Source organism: Rhinatrema bivittatum, chromosome 12 (assembly GCF_901001135.1).
Source record: "Rhinatrema bivittatum chromosome 12, aRhiBiv1.1, whole genome shotgun sequence".
Taxonomy (NCBI): domain Eukaryota; kingdom Metazoa; phylum Chordata; class Amphibia; order Gymnophiona; family Rhinatrematidae; genus Rhinatrema; species Rhinatrema bivittatum.
Window position 1 is genome coordinate 36,317,692 of NC_042626.1, and position 20,238 is coordinate 36,337,929.

Below are 20,238 nucleotides of genomic sequence, written 5' to 3' on the forward strand. Positions count from 1 at the left end.
CCTCAGCTTCAGACCTATGTCTAGGCGCCAGCAATGGTCTCAGGCATAAGTCGTGGCCACTGCTTTTGGCTTTAGCTTATACCCTCGGCAAGGCCTTGGCCTTGGGCCTAGGCCCAATGCATTCTTTTTAAACAATAAGGTTCAATTCATTTGGGGCCCTCAATTTGTTTCGGGGCTCCCAAATAAAATGAATTACCCTTATTCATCGCATTTTACACATTCATTTAAACAAATGCACATCAATACTACCTATGCGGAAGTCAAGGCCACTATTCGGGAGAGAACTGGATACCCCTCAGAAACATACTGGCAGCTGTATCAGCAGGGGTTACTGCAGCCCAGGAAGAGCCCCTGAAACTTATTTCATCACCTGAAGGATGCTGGCTGGAAGTGGAGGCAAAGACTGACCTCGAAGTAGTCTGACAGGTGCTTCTGGAATCTTAGATTGGCTTGACCGGCCCATGCGGAATTGGGGCTGCAAACACACTGGGATTATGTTGGAAAGAGCTCTAGAAGTGGTGGATTTCTTCCACCAGGCGCAATTAATGCCTGATGTGGCAAGGCAGCAAAAAAATAGGCTGTACAAACTCCTTGGCAAAGCACAGAGAGTTGAGTTCCCAGCAGCATCCATCAGAGGTGGATAGCTTGTTTCTGTACCTATTACTCAGACCACAGTCTCTTCCACATGCTTTAACTCTGGTTGGAGAGGTCATTTGGCATGAGAATGCCAATCTGAGGGGCCTGAAATTATGGATGTTAGCTTAGTGACCCAGGCAACCTAGAATGTGAAGTCTCTGGGGATAAAGGAAAAACTCTAAAGCAAGAACAATCTTCACCCCGGAAGAAGAAATGTACCTCAGGGAATTCAACTCTCCTCAGGAATGAAACTGTGGACAATTTTTCCTTCTGTGCCCTCTGTGTGAGGAATGGTCATCAGAAGGGCCACTGCCCATTTGGAAAGGTCAAAAATAAAGAGCCCTTGAAGGCAAGAGCTAAAAGCAAAGGCGAACCCACCCAGTGGGCATGCTCTTTTGTAAGGCGGTGGACTAACGTTGAAGAGCGTCCATGGTTAGATGACATGGAGTGTGCACGCAAGTGGGAGGAGCAGCGAATGACAGAGCTGGCAGCAACAGCAGAACCCCAGAATGAGAATGAAAAATGGGAACAAGACTGGGTGAAAATGTTCGCAAAACTGCAAAATTGTAGCTGTGGATGTTCCTCATCAGCGTCGTAAAGAGTCTGTGATTCAGGAGGAGCAGGATGACGTGCCCACCCAAGCATTGGTGTATTCGGGGTCTGGCAAGACTCGTTTGTGAGGAGAGCCTTCAAAAGAGTGCATCAATCACAAGAGAAAAGAGACAGTTACCTGCATAAATGGGGACAAACAGGAATACCCAATCAGGTCCTGCTAACGATCCCCCTTAAGGTCAAGCCATTATGGAAGAGGGAGTCCTACCTTAGCTCCCATACCCAGTTATTTTGGGACGTGATTGTCCCCAGTTTACAGCCCTGGGGAGCCAGCTCATAGTAAATCAGGACAGCCCACCCAGGGGTGGGTCACCGGTGAGGAAGAGCTAGGAAGTAGTCCTGGCACAACTGGACACCTGGCCTAACAAGGCTGAGCTGAGTGGGAGGCTATGTGAGGGAGCATATAAGAAACTCCCTCAGAACATCTTAAAGGACCGCCTACAACTGTCTGTACCAGTCCTGATTAACTTCCAATTCAGCAAGGTATTCTGGGCTACGGTGCATCACTGTAAGCAGGCTTAAGAAGTCCGGGCCTGGGGGATGAGCGGGGCCCCAGAGAGAGACAAAATCTTAGGATAACAAACTGTAAGTTACAATTTTTTTGTTGAACTACAAAGCCAGCTAATTTGTTTGTTTTTTACTGTTCACCAATAAAAAAAGCTTATAAAGATTTTTGCTAGAGTCCAGCTTGGCTAGTCCTGAGGGCTCGGCCCTTTAGTCCCCTACTAATACTTGAATATGCCATCTGGGTATGGGGAGAGAGAGCTTGGTAGTTTTTTTGGGGGTTGCAGTTCCATGTGGCAGCTGGCAATGGTAATGTCCCAGTGTTATATAGAGAGAGCACCATTTTGCTCTCGTAAATTCTTTTTGCTTTCAAGGAATCTTTTGTTTTAGATGAGAGTTTCTTTCTACCCTCTCATTCCACTTATTTATGTTTGGATTTTCAAATCCTTTTGGACTCAATTAAGCTGTTTTGAGTTTTCTCTTTAAAAGGTAAACTTTTGATACTTCATCTACATGGGGAGGGAAATCTCAAAACTTGCCCTGTATTCCGATGGGAGTGAAGTGGAGGAGTCAAGTAACTAAAAAAATTAATTAGATTTTAGGAAGTCACAAACTTACTAAAAGCACTTGTATCAGCTCAAACGTGAAATACACAGCTCTAAAGGCATTAAAACACCACTGAATCTTATCAGTAAAGAGAAATGTTGGAAACTATCAAACTCCTCTCTCATGTGTCTTATTGAGTAGTGACTTTGTTTTTCCAAAGCTGAGCTTATCAGTGCTGTATGCAAGAGACTTCATTATGGGAAAAGTAGCAATGTGAGGGCCTTGAAAGGAAACTTTTCCCCTGTGCAGGAAACCTTGGAAATGTATTTTGTGACATAAAAACAGTATCCACTTAAACATAAGTGTGAGATAAGGCCTCTGGAACCGTTATCCGGGTTCTACCACAATAGGAGTTACATATACATTGTTTGGGCTTCCCAAGGACTGGATTTGGGGACCACTCACCAAAGGGAATCTCCAGTACCAAAATACAGCTTCAGAAGAGCCCCAACACCAAGTGATGACTCAGGGGACTGAGTCCCAACACCCAGTGACTGTTTATTTAACATAGTTCCACTTACTCATTTCATATGTTGCGTTCATTTGTGCAGTAACTTTGGTTGTCCTCCTCCTAATTGGTAACGATGCTCATAAGCTCCATCAGGGAAAGGCTGAGCTAGCCAACAATTTCATCTCTGGACTTGTAGCCCTGTTTGCCTTAGAGAACTGGAAGTACAAGCCCACAGGTGCAATGAGGATAAAACCAGGATTGGCTTAGCTTGTCCCCGATGACATGGAAGGTGTGGACAATTCTGTTTGATCATGATCTCTTAAAAAGGATTACAGTTATCTTCTTTTGCCTTTGTCCTACCACTTTCTTCCTTGCTTATGACTATAAGATTTCCCCAAGCATTGAGAAGCACTGAGGGTCGTGTTTTTTGGTCCCCACTGATCCACTTGAGTTTTTGGGAGGGGGTAAGGGGGAAGTGCTTTTCAAATCTAGTTGAATCAGCATAACCTTCTGCTCTAGGACTTATTCTTGGTGTAAATACAGACAGGGTGCTACACACACACACACACACTCTTATAGGAGGATCTGCACACTCTCTAATGGAAGAAGTAAATCAAATCAAAAAGTAAACTGTATCGTGAGAGCAGCAGGAACTTTTGTGGATGTCCTCTATGGATATTTCAGGGTCTTAAGCTTGGAAAGTTGCTTACAGCATAGCATTGATCCTATTCTCCATCAGGAGAATGGATGGAGCTAGATGGAAGCATCCTCATGCGTAATGGAACACTGCCATGAAGCAATGACAGGCATTGCAATAATACCGTCATAATACAGCGTGGAAAAGCAAGCTGCTTTTCTCTGCCCCAATCAGTGGGGGTGCTCTAATACACTGTACTTTCAAATCTGCGTTCTCTTCCTGAATTTGCAGAGTTCTTTTGACTGGCAGACTCTAATTAAAAAACAAAATTCCCCCATTTAACATTTCTTTGTGGCTGACGCACATATTTACCCTCTGAATATGTTAAAGAGAACGAAGAGACAGCACCTGGGAAAAATACGACAGAAAGCAAAAAGCTATAAACTTTAACTAGTTTCAGTGTTGAATAATGTATTATTTAAGGAAAGCAGAGCTGTATTTGAAATATCCGGTAAAATACCAGTTTGAGGAAGGCCAGGGTGTACCAGGAAAATGAGGAAACAGGGAGCACGCCAACAGCCTGAGGAAGGATAGGACCAGACTGGACAGAGACAGGGCTTCAGTGAGGGACACTGAAGAATGATAGAGAAGGGTGAGGGCCTGGAACATCAGGTAGCATGGGCAAGGCTTGATAGAGATAGGAAACACTGCCAGAGAAAGGAGGGACATTGAGCCACAACCAGAACGAGGAGGGAGGAGGGGATAATTCCAGGCTGGGGAGAGCTATGGAATGTGTCACACTGAGAAGATACAATGGTCAGGTGGACGAGGATAGAAGCTCTTGACAGGAGTAACAGATCTGAATAGGGAGAAGATTGAACAGGGAGGAACCAGAAATAGAAACATGATGGCAGAAAAAGATCGTGTGGCCCATCCAGTCTGCCCATCCATCCAATTAATTTAGCATTATAATTCTCATTACTTCCTTAGAGAAGTGTATGGAAACTTTTGAGATATTTGAATATCTCCCCTATCTCACCTTTCCTCTAGGGTATACATGTTTAGATCTTTAAGTCTATCCCCATATTTTTTAGAACAAAGACCAGTGACTGTTTTAGTAGCCGCCCTCTGGACCAACTCCATCCTGTTTATATCCTTTTGAAGGTGCAGTCTCCAGAATTGTACACAGTATTCCAATATAGGGGCCATATCACCTCCCTTTTCCTGCTGACCATTCCTCTCCCTATGCAGCCAAGCATCTTTCTGGCATTTACCATCGCTTTATCCACCTGTTTGACCATCTTAAGGTCATCAGATACAATTACCCCCAGATCCCAATCTTCCTTTGGGCTTAGAAGAATTTCACCGCCAATACTGTACCTTTCCCTTGGGTTTTTGCATCTTAGATGCATTACTCTGCATTTTTAGCATTAAATCTTAGCTGCCTTAGACCATTCCTCGAGCTTCGCTAGATCCCTCCTCATGTTTTCCACACCTTCCTGGCTGTCCACTCTGTTACAGATTTTGATGTCATCGGCACAGAGACAAACCTTTCCTGACAAACCTTTCGCTCAAAAATATGTTGAAAAGAACCGGTCCCAGGACTGATCCTTGAGGCGCATCACTAGCAACAACCCCCTCCTCAGAGAAAACTCAATTTACCACTGCCCTTTGTTGCCTCCCACTCAGCCAGTTTCTAGCCCAGCTAGACACTCTAGGATCCATATCAAGGGCCCGCAATTTATTTATAAGTCTTCAGAACCTTCTCCTGAAGTAATAAAGTGACCTTTGTAGCTCCTGCACCAGATGGACACCTTTTACCATCCTGTCCTTTTCTCCACTGTTTACTCCATAAGAACAACTTATGGTCCAGCACTCGCTGGCACAAAAAACTGTCAGATGCCATGAAAACCAAATTATTCTTTATTCGATTTCCTTGTATTTTCTTTTACCATTTCTTGTTATGTTGCCCCTTCCCCACTGGTGTTAAAGAGGAGGGGTAGAAGGTGGGGAGAAGGTCTCTATTTACTGATTCAAAATCCATGGAGACAGTGCAGCTGCTGTTATAATTATTATTTTTTTTCCTTTTATAAATGTCTCTCCACATGTAAATAAACCCGAGAAATTCAGGAACCAATTACACAAGGACTGTGAAAAGTCTATCATCATCTCTTAGACCAATAACACAGCTAACTCCATTTACAGCATGCAGTCAAATCTGCAGAAGGGAAGGCGGAGTGAGACCCTGCAGAGGAAAGAATAGTGGATATAACTGAAAACAAAACAAAAAAATATATATAGATATATATATATATATATACTGTATCGTAGAAAGAATAAGCATATATAAGAAACTCAACATACAGTGAATAACCTTTTGTCTTTAAGCAGTTCTGTTTATAGCATACTATCATATGCACAGCTTCATTAAACAGCAAAGTATAATCGCTGACCAGTGAATGAAACACTAAGTGGTTAAACCACCTTTCTGCGGATCTGTCCTGGTGTTTCACCAGTTTCCTCTTAACACCCAGGGCTGGGCTGGCACCTGACTGTACCAGCCAGAAGCCTATGCAAATCACTATTCGTAAACACTTAATAAGACATTCTATGTTCATATCGGAAAATATAATTAATAAAATTAATAATGAGCCACCAGACCCCTCTTTCTTGATCTGTGATGTCCACGTAGTAAAATGAATAAACGTTTAACAAATGTTATTTGTTTTTCTTGTCGCTGTCTCTTTTACAGGAAATGGGGGGAGGGAGCGGAGGGGGGCGGGGGTGTGGCCTGTGGATGGGTGGTGGCCGTGGGACGCCCATCAGAACACGCAACACTGAGGGCTTCAACTTTAATACCGTCTGCAGAAGGTTCATCGGAAAAAGTGACCGGCCCCCCCTCCCCCAACTCGGGAAGGCCGTGGGTCGTGCACGAAGGTTGGTCCATAGGCCTGCACACTGTCCAACGCAGGAGGAAAAGAATTCTGTTGCTTTCAGACATCAGTGCTGAGATGTGTTTTTCACTTTTCCGAATTTCAGATTTTTTTTTTTGTGAGTGGTTGCAATATTATTTTTCTTTTTTTTTTTTCTTATTTAATATATATATTTTTTCTCATTTTTTCCCACCATTCCATGTGTGTCAAAACTTGAGATGCAGGTGCAACAGAAGGAGGGGTAGCAGCTGCAGCCAAACACATCCAGCCTTCTCAGACGCTTTGTTCCCATCATGAACTGCTCCTGGGCCTGTGTGAACAGAAAAAAAAAAATATATATATATATAGAGAGAGAGAGACATTACTTAAGAAGTATAAATAGGATGAAGGAAAAACCCTGCTTCATGCACGCCATGCATTCAGGCATCAGTAATATCCCGCCTGGACCACTGTAACTCCCTCTACGTTGGGATTCCTAACACCTTAAACTGCCGCCAGCAGCTCATACAAAATCAAACAACTTTGATCACCTGGCCTGGCCCTGATCTAACACACGAAATCTCTCACCCTTATATATATCAAGCACTTTGTGCTCACAACTCTGGCATGTCTGCAGACCCCTTCTCATAATCAATGAGGTCCATATTCAGACAGTCCGGATAGCAAAGTTAGACGGATAAACTTATCTGGCTAACAAATAGCTATATTCAATAATGCAGCTGCACTGCTGAATACAGCCGGCTATCTTAAGGTTAAGCTGGCTAGCTTTAGGACAGGTTTATGGATTGACCAAACTTAGCCACCTAAGTTAGTCAGCTAACTCTAAATATTGGAATTAGCCGGCTAACTTAACTTCTCCCAGTTACGCTCCCGGAATGCCCCGAACTTAGCTGGCTAAATTCTAGCTGGCTAGAATTAGGCTGGATAAGTGCCCAAATATTCATTTAGCCAGCTAACCTCTGAGGTACTACGTCCTACGCCCGAGCTATCTTCAGGAACCTGGTAAAAACCTGGCTCTGGTCTCATAGAGGGACACAAAGAGGATAACTTTCAAACAACTCTGTGTGACCTCATATACAATGGGCCAGATTTGCAAAAGTATTTACACGCTTAGCAATGGGTTTTACACATGTAAATACACTTTACCCATCTAAGTGGGGTTTTGAAAATTGCTACAATATATGCCATTGAATTGTCCATAGGATTTACTTGCTTATGTGCATTCTAGACATGCAAATGTCTTTTGAAAAACTGCTACAATAATATATTAATTTTACACGAATAGCTCCTTTGAAAATTCATCTGCAAGCATAAATGATCCTGCGGACATCTACTACAGAGTTTTATAATTTTTGCATATCAGGTACATGCAGATTATATATATGAAGAATATACATGTATTATATATATAATATATATAAAGAATATAAAAAAATATAAAGAATATACATGTACACACATATGTATACATAAATATTTCCTTATGCACAAACATTTGCAATGCTTTGAGAGCGCATACTGGGGTAGATTTTAAAAAAGTGCGCCTTCGCGTACTTTTGTTGGCGCACCAGGTGCAAACAAAAGTACGCTGGATTTTAGTAGATACGCGCATAGCCGCGCGTATCTGCTAAAATCCAGGATCGGCGCGCGCAAGGCTGCCGATTTTGTGCAGCCGGCGCGTGCCGAGCCGCGCAGCCTGCCTCCGTTCCCTCCAAGGCCGCTCCGAAATCGGAGCGGCCTCGGAGGGAACTCGCTTTCGCCCTCCCCTCACCTTCCCCTCCCTTCCTCTATCTAACCCACCCCCCCGGCCCTATCTAACCCCCCCCCCACCTTTGTCGGGGGATTTACGCCTCCCGGAGGGAGAAGTAAATCCCTGTGCGCCAGCGGGCCGCTAGCGCGCCGAGACGCGACCTGGGGGCGGTTCCGGAGGGCGCGGACATGCCCCCGGACCGCCCCGGGCCGAAACCACGCCCCCGGGCCCGCCCCCGAAACGCCATATCCCGCCCCCAAAATGCCGCGCCGATCGGCCCCACCCCCCTCGAAAAACCCCGGGACTTACGCGAGTCCCGTGGCTCTGCGCGCGCCGGCAGGCCTATGGAAAATAGGCGCGCCGGCGCGCAAGGCCCTGCTCGCGTAAATCCGCCCGGATTTACGCGAGCAGGGCTTTTAAAATCCGCCCCACTTTTTCTACCTATTTTAAAAACATGTACACCTATAATTTCTGTGCAAAAAAACTATGACTTGCTCACAGAAAACCCTGTTTATGCACGGAAGTCAGTATATTTTAAAACATGTTTTCAAAACATCTACTTGTTCACCCAGTCCTTCTCCAGGTCATTAAGCCCTTCCTTGTTTTTCACTCTGAACTCTCCCCAGTTCACCCAGACCTCACACCCAACGAATAGTAGAAAATAAATTAGTCTGATATCAATTGTGCAAGATAATTAGCAAGTGAAAAAGTACACAAATAAATTGCCAAATGTACATGCATAAGTCTCTTAAAGCAACTTACGCGCATATCTCTTGAGCTTGCTCCTGAACACCCCTAGATTCCCCCTTTTTTGCACGCATTAATGTGCATGCAAGACCAAAAATATGCATATACTGTTGATGCTTATAAAATAGCTTATATACAAATACAAGCTACTTATGCATTTATATGCTAATTTTACATGTGGGGCAATCCATGAAGTTAGCATGTAGCATATTTAAGACTAACCGGAGAAAAATCTTTTTCACTCAACGCACAATAAAGCTCTGGAATTTGTTGCCAGAGGATGTGGTTAGTGCAGTTCGTGTAGCTGGGTTCAAAAATGGTTTGGATAGGTTCTTGGAGGAGAAGTCCATTAACGGCTATTAAATAAGTTTACTTAAGGAATAGCAACTGCTACTAATTGCATCAGTAGCATGGGTTCTTCTTAGTGTTTGGGTAATTGCCAGGTTCTTGTGGCCTGGTTAGGCCTCTGTTGGAAACAGGATGCTGGGCTTGATGGACCCTTGGTCTGACCCAACATGGCAATTTCTTATGTTCTTAAATGTTTTGAAAATTCATCCCAAAGACTACTAAAACTCTCTATATTACCCATTAGACAGCATTACTGCACTACCTACTCTCAGATTGCACTAAACAACTTATATTTGCACACTGATTCTTTGCACTACCTAGACTTGGACTGAATACACTACCTTTGAATTTACCTTGTCTATGTTTATTAAAAATGTCATAATCACCTATACACTAGGCCCAAGGCAATGTACAAATTTCAACATATATAATTCAATGAAAAAAGATACCACAATTAAAATGCCATCAAAACATAGAATTTATGAAGTACAAATACAAGACACACGATACAGTACAATGCGCTTGCCATGAGAGAAATAGCTGATTATTATGGAAGCACTAACTAACTGCAGCTAGCATAGAAACGCCCGCTTAAAGAGCACTGTTTTCAACATGGATTTTAGATTTGTTAAGCAATCCAATTGCCTAATCTCGTTTGACAATGAGTTCTAGAAGCTAGGTGCATCATCGGAAAAGGCACATTCATAATTAACGGCCAAGCGAGCCTGTCGAGCTGAAGGAATATCTGAAAGACCATGCTTTTGAGACATTAATGCACAAGTGGGACAATATAACCAGACCAAAGCACTGGCCCAGGGAAGTTTGTCAGAGTTGATTAGTTTGTTATGTAATTATGTTATTATTATTGAAATTATGATACCTAACCGCTGTATACTACTGCACTGAATGTTAACTATATTTATTGTCACCCTGCTCCATAATTACTGTACAGTACTGTAACTAAATAAATAAACTGTCTGATTTGTAAATATCTGTAATATTTGTAAGTACTGTATATTTGTAAATATTTGTAAATATTTGTAAATATTTGTAAATATTTGTAAGTACTGTAACTAAATAAATAAACTGTCTGATTTGTAAATAAATAAATAAACTGTCTGATTTGTAAATATCTCTTTATTCACTCTCTCCCCCCCTTTTCTGATCCTAGTTAATTTTCCCTGTTTTATTGTAACTTTCTCACATCCTTATTATTGTTTTACTGTATTTAAAGTTGCAATTGGGAAATTTGTTTATTATGTTACACTTTACCCTACACACATTGTTAGCTGTAAACCGGGTTGATGTGATATTAGTCATGAAACTCGGTATAACAAAAACAATAAATAAATAAATAAATAAATAACTCTACTAGTGCCAAACCTGGTCAGTGAAGACTTTTCTTTTTCAGATTGCTCTGCCTCAGGAAAAATTAGAGGGATAGGCCGCTTGTAGTATGGTGACCAAATGGTCTCATGGCAGAAGGAAGTAACTGAGCCAGACCAGTTATTTGTCCCATTGTATCTAAGGCTCAACGCGCGCAGGGGCAGATTTTCTCAGGTTATGCGCGTAGCCTTTAAAAATCTGTCCCTGTATTACCAGGTGGAGGACTTGGGTTCAATTCCTAGGTCAGACCTTTCATTTCCTGTGCCACTTGGGGTGAGAATGCTGCAGAAGCAATATTCAGAGCCCGCTGGGGCACCAAAAAAAAGAGGGGTCCAGGAACATTCTGGTACAGGGCCAACAATTACACTTGTAAGTTGCTATCTCATAAGAGACTTATGCGCATACTTTTGGCAACTTATTGGCATTATTTTACTCCTGCTAATTATCTTGCATAATTGATAACAGACGTGTTTATTGTCTACTATTGACTGGGTAGGAAATCTGATGAACTTGAGAAGGACAGGGCGAACTGATGGTGGAATCGGAAAATTTCAATTATGTGGACATGTTTTAAAATATATTAACTTCCATGTGAAAATCTGGTTTTACATGGACAAGTGCTACTTTGTTCTGCATGTAAAATCACGCATATATTTTATAAATTGGTAGTAAAAGTACACATGTTCAATGCAATGAAATACTTTTACAAGTAAGCATACATACATACACACATATATTGAGAGCAGACATGCGTATTTTATAATATGCGCTTATCTCATATGCATAAGTTATAAAATATCATAGATCTCTGTGTAGCCATATACGCTTGTATATGCAGCCATGAAGAGTTGCTTAAAAATTATCCTCCTAGTACACAAGTTATCCTCTTTTGCACGTAATTTCCAAAAGTTTTCAAAGAGAAAGTATGCATGTGCTTTTGCTTTGAAATAGTGGAAAGTCTGTGAGTAAAAACTACTCATAGACTTTCTCAGCTTTGAAAATTACCCTTGTAATGTGCTATTAGATGTGTATGCATATGTATTTCTATAATAGTGCATATGTGCCATTTATTAGCCTCTTAAAATATATATTTAGCGTGACAGTACAGTTCTGTATCAGAGAAATATCTGAAGTAAGCAAGCTGCTGACATAAGATATGATGTAAAATCCGGTTAATTTCTGCTTCATGTAAGGAAACACTAATAGAATGCAAATGGATAAAAGGATGCAAAGACAGCATCATTTGTAAGCAGTATGAAGAAAAGAAAAGGGGTCAAAGGGTTTTATCAACAAACCCAAGAAGACAGGAGGAAGGTTGACTGACTGTAACTAATTATAATGTGCAGATATTTTATTAACTTTGTGCTTAATTACTTCCTTCTCAGCCCTGATTTCATTATGTTTCTTTTCTCTACAATCTCTGCCTCTAACACCATCAACATCTTCCACATGCTTGACTCTTCTTTCAAGGAAATACTCTACTCAGCCATAATTTTCTTCTCTTCCAACCGTGATTCCTGCATCTTTTTACTCTACGGACTTTCTAAGCCTTTATTCTCCAAAGTCTAATAAGTGTAAAATGCTGTTTTTTGTTCTTTACGAGAACTAAAAAATGCAATCACGCTACCTTTTTTCCCCATAGATCTTCATTTTGCTTCTTTTCAGGTCACCATTCAATATTACCTTACTAGTTTCCTTGACTATACACTATTGGGCCTGTGTTACGATTTTTATGGATCCCACAGGAGAGACTAACAGACATACCTTGGACCAGAGATCGGAGCGCAGACCGTCAGCAGGTGGTCAATAACCAGAATCAGACAGGTGATCAGGACAAGTGGCAAATAATCCAAATCCAGAGAGGCAAAATGTCTGGGCTGGCAACAAGCAATCCAAGTGCAGAATCCAGCAGAAGGTCGGGGCAGGGAGCGAGCAATCCAAGTGCAGAATCCAGCAGAAGGTCAGAGCAGTGAAGAGAAGAGCAGTGAAGAGAAGACCAGTGACAGAACTTACACACAATAGGACTCACAAGGCAGGACCAGGAAGCAGGAAGAACACAAGGAGCAGAACAATCAGCACAATCCAGGAGAAGCAGCAATTCCTACTCACCAAGCATGTTGCCAAGGCGAAGGCCTGCAGGGAAGAAGCTGCTTAAATGCTGCTGCATCAGAAGTCTTCCACGGGGTCTTTCAGTGGGGGGAGGGTGGGTTTGGCTTGGTGGGAAGAAGGGGCCAAACATCCTGGTTCATCAAAAATCAAACAAAAGTCTCACATCGCATTCCTCTCAGAGGAAGCCGCTACGGCTACTGACAGCAATCGGCGCACTGGGGGAATGTCGCGGGCAGCTCAGAATCTCGTTGTTTTCTAACAGTACCTCCCCAGCAAAGTCTCTTCACCTGTCTCCTAGGTCTGGGCTTAGAAGGAAAGCATTGATGAAATTGATGAATAAGTTGAGGAGCTTGAATATTACTGGTGGGCTCCCAAGAATTTTCCTCCGGGCCATAATCTTTCTAGGAGATCAGGTACTGTAATTCTTTTCTTCCTTTCCTAAAATCCAAGATTTTGTCTACTTCATACTGTGTATCATCTTTAATTATTGCAGGTGAAGGTTGTCTCGGTTTTCTAGTAGGCCAAGACAAAATTGCAGGATTAAGGAGGCATACATGAAATACATTGTGAATTTGAAGGTTGGAAGTTAGTCTGAGTTTATATGTGACATTTCCTATTTGTCTCTCAACTGGAAAAGATTCCACAAGCTGAGGAGTGAACTTTAATGAGGGCAATTGTAATCAGAGATTGTGGGAACTTAACCATACCAATTCTCTTGGATGGAACTGTGGAGATTGTCGATACTTCAGATCCACCCATTTTTTTAGCTTGAAACGTGGCCCGTTCCAGAAGCTGATGGGTATTTTGCCATAGATCGTGTAGTTCTTGGGTAGTGAGGATGATGGCTGGACATGTTGATGTTGTAGTAACAGGCAGTGATATATGAGGATGATGTCCAAAAACCAGATCAAAAGGTGAAGTTCCTGTGCCTTGGTTAACATGATTATGGTACATCTCGGCCCATAAAAATAAGGAAGACCAATTGTTCTGACGTTGGTTCACATAATATTGTAAAAAGGTTTTAAGTGATTGATTAGTTCATTCTGCCAATACATTAGATTGAGGATGATAAGCTGAGGAGAAATCAAGCTGAATTCCAAATTTTTTACAAAGTCCTTTCCAATAATGTGCAGTAAACGGAACTCCTCTATCAGACAGGATGTGATGAGGAAGTCCATGTAGTCGAAAAACATGCTGAGCAAACAATCGTGCATACTCCAGTCCAGGGAGAGCAACAAAGTGGACCATTCTTGAAAAGTGATCCACAACCACCCAAATCGTATTGTTTCCTTCAGAAGATCTGTGATGAAGTCACTGGCAATGTGGGTTCAGGGTTTCTCAGGGGCTGGTAGCAGCTGAAGTAACCCCCAAGGTCGAGACCGGGAACTTTTGTTGGCTGCACACATAGGACAGGAAATGCCTTTCCAGAAGACGTGGTAAAGACTAAAAGTGTGAAGGATTTCAAAGGGGCATCGGATAAACAATGTGGTTCACTAAAAGGCTAGAGGATGGGAATAAATAAAAAAGCTTAACCGGCACGGAGCAGCAGTTATTACCCTTAAGAGAAACATGGGGGTAACCTGCACGGAGAAGCAGTGACTGCCTTGGGAAGCTTGCTGTGCAGACTAGATGGACCATTTTCATCTTTTTCTGCCGTCATTACTATGTTACATATTGTCTGGTGTCATTTTTCCACTGAGGCCACCAATAGAGTTGAGAGAGATGCTTCTTAGTTCATTGGAGTCCTGGATGACCTGCAAGAAGAGAGTCATGGGCTCATTGAAGGACTCATTCTCGCAACTGTTTAGGGACTACTGTCTTCCCCACCGGAACTGTAAAAATAGAGGCAATCATGATTCGGGCTGCATCTATAATATGAAGAAGTAACTCAGGGGTTTCATCAGGGTAAAAACTTCTGGATAGAGCATGTGTCCATTGATTCTTTTCTGCTGGGCAAAAGAGCAAGTTAAAGTCAAAATGACTAAAAAATAGAGCCCATCGGGCTTGTCGGGGATTTAGCCATTGGGCATGAGAAAGATATGCCAAATTCTTAAGATCGGTGTAGATTGTGACAGTATGCTTAGCTCCCTCTATTAGATGACACCATTCTTTCAATGCTAACTTAATGGCAAGAAGTTCCCAATCACCTATGGAATAATTATCGGCAGAAGAACATTTTTTAGAGAAATAAGCACAGGTAATTCATTTCCTAACTGTATCTGATTGTAAAAGAATCACTTCAACTCCTACCAAGGAAGCATCTACTTCGACAATGAATGGTTTGGTGGGATGCTGAAAACAGGGATCCTTGACAAATTTTTCTTTAATTGTTGAAAGGCTTGAACTTCCTCTAGGGTCCAATTGTGTATATCTGCCCCTTTTCGGGTTAAGGCCTGAGTGGAGCTGCCAATAAGGAATATCCACAGATGAACTGATGATAATAATTAGAAAAATCCCAAAAAAACACTGTAATGTCTTGAGGCCAGTCCAGGATTGACTTGAATTTTTCTGGATCCATCTGTAAGCCGATTCAGGAAATTATATATCTCAGAAAAGGTAATTCTTGGTGAAAGGCACATTTCTCTAACTTAGCATATAACTTATGCTCATGCAAACATTGAAGAACTTGTCGTATATGGTCTTGCTATTGGTTCAATATCTTGGAAAAAATAAGAATATCATCCAAATATACGACGACAACGTGGGAAATAAAAGGTCTCAAAATATGTCATTTACCATAGCTTGGAGCACTGTTGGGGTGTTGCATAGTCCAAATGGCATGACTAAATATTTGTAGTGGCCATCATGTGTGTTGAAAGCAGTTTTCCCATTCATCTCCTTCTCAAATATGAATCAGATTGTAATCTCCCTGTAAGTCTAATTTAGTAAATATCTGTGCTCCTCTGAGTCAATCAAAAAGATCTGTGATGAGTGGCAAGGGATACCGATTTTTCTTAGTAATGGTGTTCAGTCCCTGGTAATCGATGCAAGAGACCCATCTTTTTTCCCAACAAAAAACACCCAGCTCCTGCCGGGGAAGAAGAAGGTCTAAGGAACCCTCTGGCCAAAGTATCCTGAATAGCCTCTGTTTCTGGAACTGATAGTGAGTATACTCCTCCCCGAGGGGGCATTTTTCCTGGAAGTAATCCAATGGAGCAATCAGTCTCGATGCGGGGAAAAGGTCTCGGCTCGCTGTTTACTAAAGATATCAGCAAATTCTGCAAATGGAGTGGGTAACCCCAGAAGAGCTGGAATAGAACACTGAATTTTGAGTGCTGGTGCCCTTACTTGGATCAAACAAGTCTCATGACATTTTGAACTCCATTTAGCCAATTGCAAGGAACTCCAATCAATGTGAGGTTAGTATAACTTTAACCATAGTAATCCCAATATAATCTGGTTGACAGCAGATGGTAGAACATATAAACTGATATTTTCTTTTATTTATTTATTTATTTATTATTTTTATTATACCGAGTTTCATGATAAGAATCACATCAACCCGGTTTACAATTAACATGTGTGTGGAGGCAGGGAGTAACATAGTGATAAACATTTCCCAATTCAACATTAAATATAGTGTGAAACTTAAAAAATATTAAAACAATAATTAGGACGTGAGAAAGTTACAAAAAACAGGGAATAATAACTAGGACCAGAAAGGGGGAGGGAATTAAAAAAGAGAATATTTACATTTCAGCTTGGGGGGGTCAGGAGGCCCCCCCAAGCTGGCCAAAAGTGCCTTTTGAGCCCAACGAGGGGTCCGGGAGCGAACCCGAGGGGAATCACGTGACGCCGCGTCACTCCGACGTGACGCCGACGTCACGTGCTCCTTGCAAAGGAGTTCAGGAATGGCGTCCTGACCCCGCTGGACCACCAGGGAGTTTTGGTAAGTCTTGGGGGGGGGGGGGGATTAAGGCGGGTGAGGGGTTTAAATTTTTATTTGCACATATGGACATAGACTCAACTTATGGAATTCTCCATATGTCCATATTGACCGCAAATGGGACCCCCTTTCGACTTATGGACTTATGAACTTAAACTTTTGGTCTGCACATCCCTAGAATCTGGCGGTTCTTGTCCAGCCAATTCATCCTTTATGGATTCTGACAGTCCTTGGTGAGATGGCTATAAGACTATCCTCTCCCTACCGTAGTTCAATGGCCAAAGTCCGGAACTGAATCACATAGTCTTCAATGAAGCAAGAGCCCTGACGAATTTGTAATAGATCAGAGGCTGCAGAGGCTGAATGTCCTGGTTCATTGAAAATCAAACAAAAGTCTCAAAGAAAATGGTCAAATTGTCCAATAAGGGGTCGTCTCATTCCCAAAGGGGAGATGCCCAAGCTAATGCTGAGCCCTCCAGCAGAGAAAGAATGAAGGTGACCTTTGTTTTGTCAGTAGGAAATAGTGGCACCTGAAGTGAGAAGTGCATGTTGCACTGGTTAATAAAACATCTGCATTGGCAAGGATCACCAATGAAATGAGGAGGAGATGGCAATCGAAGAACTGAATTTGTAGATGGACTGGGAGGAGCCGGTGTTGGCGAGGATATGGCAAGTGCATCCATTCATGCCACAAGTCTTTTAAGAACCCCTGTTGCTTGATCCAGAACTCCTTGCTGTTGCTGTACCGGAGTTGCCAGGCCAGGAATGGCTTGTAAGGCTGTTAGATCTACTGGAGCCATGGCCTCGGCAAACTGTTATGATTTTTGTGGATCCCACAGGAGAGACTAACAGTCTTACTTTGGAGCAGAGATGGGAGCAAAGACCATCGGCAGGTGGTCAATGAACAGAATCAGAAAGGACAAGCAGCAAATAATTCAAATCCAGAGCAGGAAGAATGTCTGGGCAGGCAGCGAGCAATCCAAGTCCAGAACTCAGCAGAAGGTTGGCGCAGGCAGTGAACAATCCAAGTTCAGACTCCAGTAGGTCGGGACAGGCAGCGAGCAAACCAAGTTTAGAATCCAGCAGAAGGTCAGGGCAGGTAGCGAGCAATCGAAGTCCAGAATCCAGCAGAAGGTCAAAGCAGCAAAGAGAAGACCAATGACAGAACTTACACACAATAGGACTCACAAGGCAGGACCAGGAAGCAGGGAGAACATAAGGAACAGAACAATCAGCATAATCCAGGAGAAGCAGCAAACACCTACTCACCAAGCCTGTTGCCGAAGCATAGGGCTGCAGGGAAGAAGCTGCTTAAACGCTAGCTGCATCCGACGTCTTTTGCAGGGACTTCCAGCGGAGGTATCTGTCATGGCGGGAAGGAGGGGCCAAAATGGAGTGTGTCTCACGTCACGCCCCTCTCGGAAGAAGCCACTGCTGCTGCTACTGATGGCAATCGGTATGCCAGAGGAATGCCACGGGCAGGTCAGAATTGTGTCATTTCCTAATAGCCTGATATTCAAAGACTATTGGCTAGTTAACTTCCTCATTTGCTAAACTGTAATAGGGCTGTAGTATGCAGAAAACAGCTTTAACTCATTAAAAAGGTTGATTTTGTGCGACAAGTAAGCGCATCATGTGGAAATATTTTGCAATGCGCATTAAAACTTTTGACCACTAATTTTTATGGAAATATTTAAACACACAAGCAAAATATGAAGATGAGGATGGTTTAATACTTCTTGCAATATTATATTGTACATTACATCAGGAAATATCACAGATTTGGGGAAAAATATCAACACAGGAGTTATTTTGGGAAAAACAAAACACTTCAGCCGAAAACTGGTTATTTCTCACAATATTTTCAGGCTCACACCTTCCTAGCCCACCTACTAAGTTTTAGACCAATAAAAAGAGCTTCCGAGCAGCTAGTTACTTCCTATCAAAATGTGTGCCCACTATAATCTGCTTTTGGCTACATTGCAAATTAGGGAAGCAAACCAGCAGCATCAAGAGGCTGAAATGCTACCCATTCCTGAGCCATAGCAGAAGGTGAATGGGCAACCAGGGCAGGTGGGTTCTGCATGGGGTTAGGGGTCTCACACCACATTGGAGATGAAGCTGGACCCAGAGGGAGTGAATATTTTGTGTCTGTGCCACATTGCTTGGTCTTCCTGAGGAATTGATCAGAAGGTACCATTTGAGCTCACAGGCCATCAAGGCATTATATGAGGAGCTGAAAGATGAAATGGATTCTGTCACAGGCAGATCTCATGCCATTCCAGGCCTTGTGAACTGTTGAGCTCACTGCATTTCATAGCCTCTGGCTCTTTCCAAGCCACTGTCAGTAGGGAGAATGTCACAAACAAGCTTTTCAAGGTGTTTGCACCAAGTGCTGTGTGCCATGTGTTTGCATATTCATGATCACATCAGATTTCCCTTACAGAGGCATGAGCTGCAGGCTGTGGAGATAGATTTCTGTGCTGTTGCACAGTTCTCTAATATTTTGGGTGCCACAGAATCACACGTGGCTATAACCCCCCCCCCCCCCTCCCCTGTCAGAGAGAGTTCTACCACAACTGCAAGCTCTCAATGTGCAAATAGCGTATGGGGCCATTTATCTGGCTAACTTTAGACCTGATCGATAACAAGTCTAACTTATCTGGCTAACTTAACCAGATTGGTCCGAATATAAGCACTCATCTGGCTAAGTTAGTCAGATAACTAACTCCTCCCGTTATGCCTCCCTCAAGCCCACTTCTTAGCCAGTGAACTACTTAGCTATAAAAGCAGTTATCCAGCTAAATGGTGGCTGCTCAGTAAATGCAGATATTATTCAGCCACTGCCACTTAGTGGATAAGTTGTTACTTATCCGACTAAGTGGTGCTGAATATTGGGGCTATTGTCTCCTCCTCTTGCATTCTTTTCTCAATACAGATTGTACAATCTATTTTTTTTTCTTTGCACCCTGGCAATAAAGATGTAGACCTCTGTCACTTTAATTTATGGATCCTCTTTCTGTTTTCAGATCACATTTGCAAACTCATCCCTCTCCTTTTGCCTTAAATCCTTAACTTCTTTCCTCCAATGTCCCACGGCTATTACTGAAGCTATAAAAAGCAGCTGGGATTAGGACTAGCAATATGTACTTTATGCACACGTACACAAGCATGACTGACACAATGTAAATTATGTAATTAAAAAAAAATCACAAAGGTACTATAACATAAGGTAGGCCATGGAGCAAAGAGGCTACAAATAGAAAAAAATATGAAAGCAAAAATGTTACTGCAGCTGATGAGTGTAAGGAGCTAGCCACAGCTTTTCCTTGTCTTTAGTGGTAAAAAAGGAATGTGGGATAGAATGCGGAAAGGGAGAGAAGGCCCGCACTGCAGAAGACAGGGAAGTGGCTTTACTAACCTTTCAAAGGTGTCAAAGCAGCTGTGGTTTCTTCTAAAATAAAAGAAAAAAAAATTACTGTTAGATCAAAGCTAGAAATGGACTGTAGCATGGCTCTGATTTTTCTTTACATCTGTTTATATTTATTGCAATCTGTTACCCACATTTTTGAAAGAATAGCATCTAAGGCAAAGGACATCGTATTAAATATAACAATAAATGAACATGGACAT

At 42.3% G+C, this 20,238-nt stretch overlaps 1 protein-coding gene across 2 annotated transcripts in view; it reads right to left on the reverse strand.

The window, feature by feature from the left end:
* Positions 1-5,348: 5,348 nt before the first annotated feature.
* The window catches only part of LOC115074553 (protein CEPU-1-like), a 42,354-nt gene continuing 27,464 nt past the window's right edge, over positions 5,349-20,238 (reverse strand). Inside the window, exons 4-6 of one of the 2 annotated variants that reach the window (XR_003852271.1) lie at positions 20,027-20,059; positions 6,573-6,689; positions 5,349-5,691 (exon numbers count right to left, since the gene is read on the reverse strand). Coding sequence is in view for 1 of the 2 variants with exons in the window: in XM_029574118.1 (XP_029429978.1) it covers positions 6,586-6,689; positions 20,027-20,059 (137 nt within the window). In the remaining variant the exon portion in view is untranslated. Of the gene's footprint in view, positions 5,692-6,469; positions 6,690-20,026; positions 20,060-20,238 lie in introns of those variants that run through there. The other variant, XM_029574118.1, reaches the window with a different exon arrangement.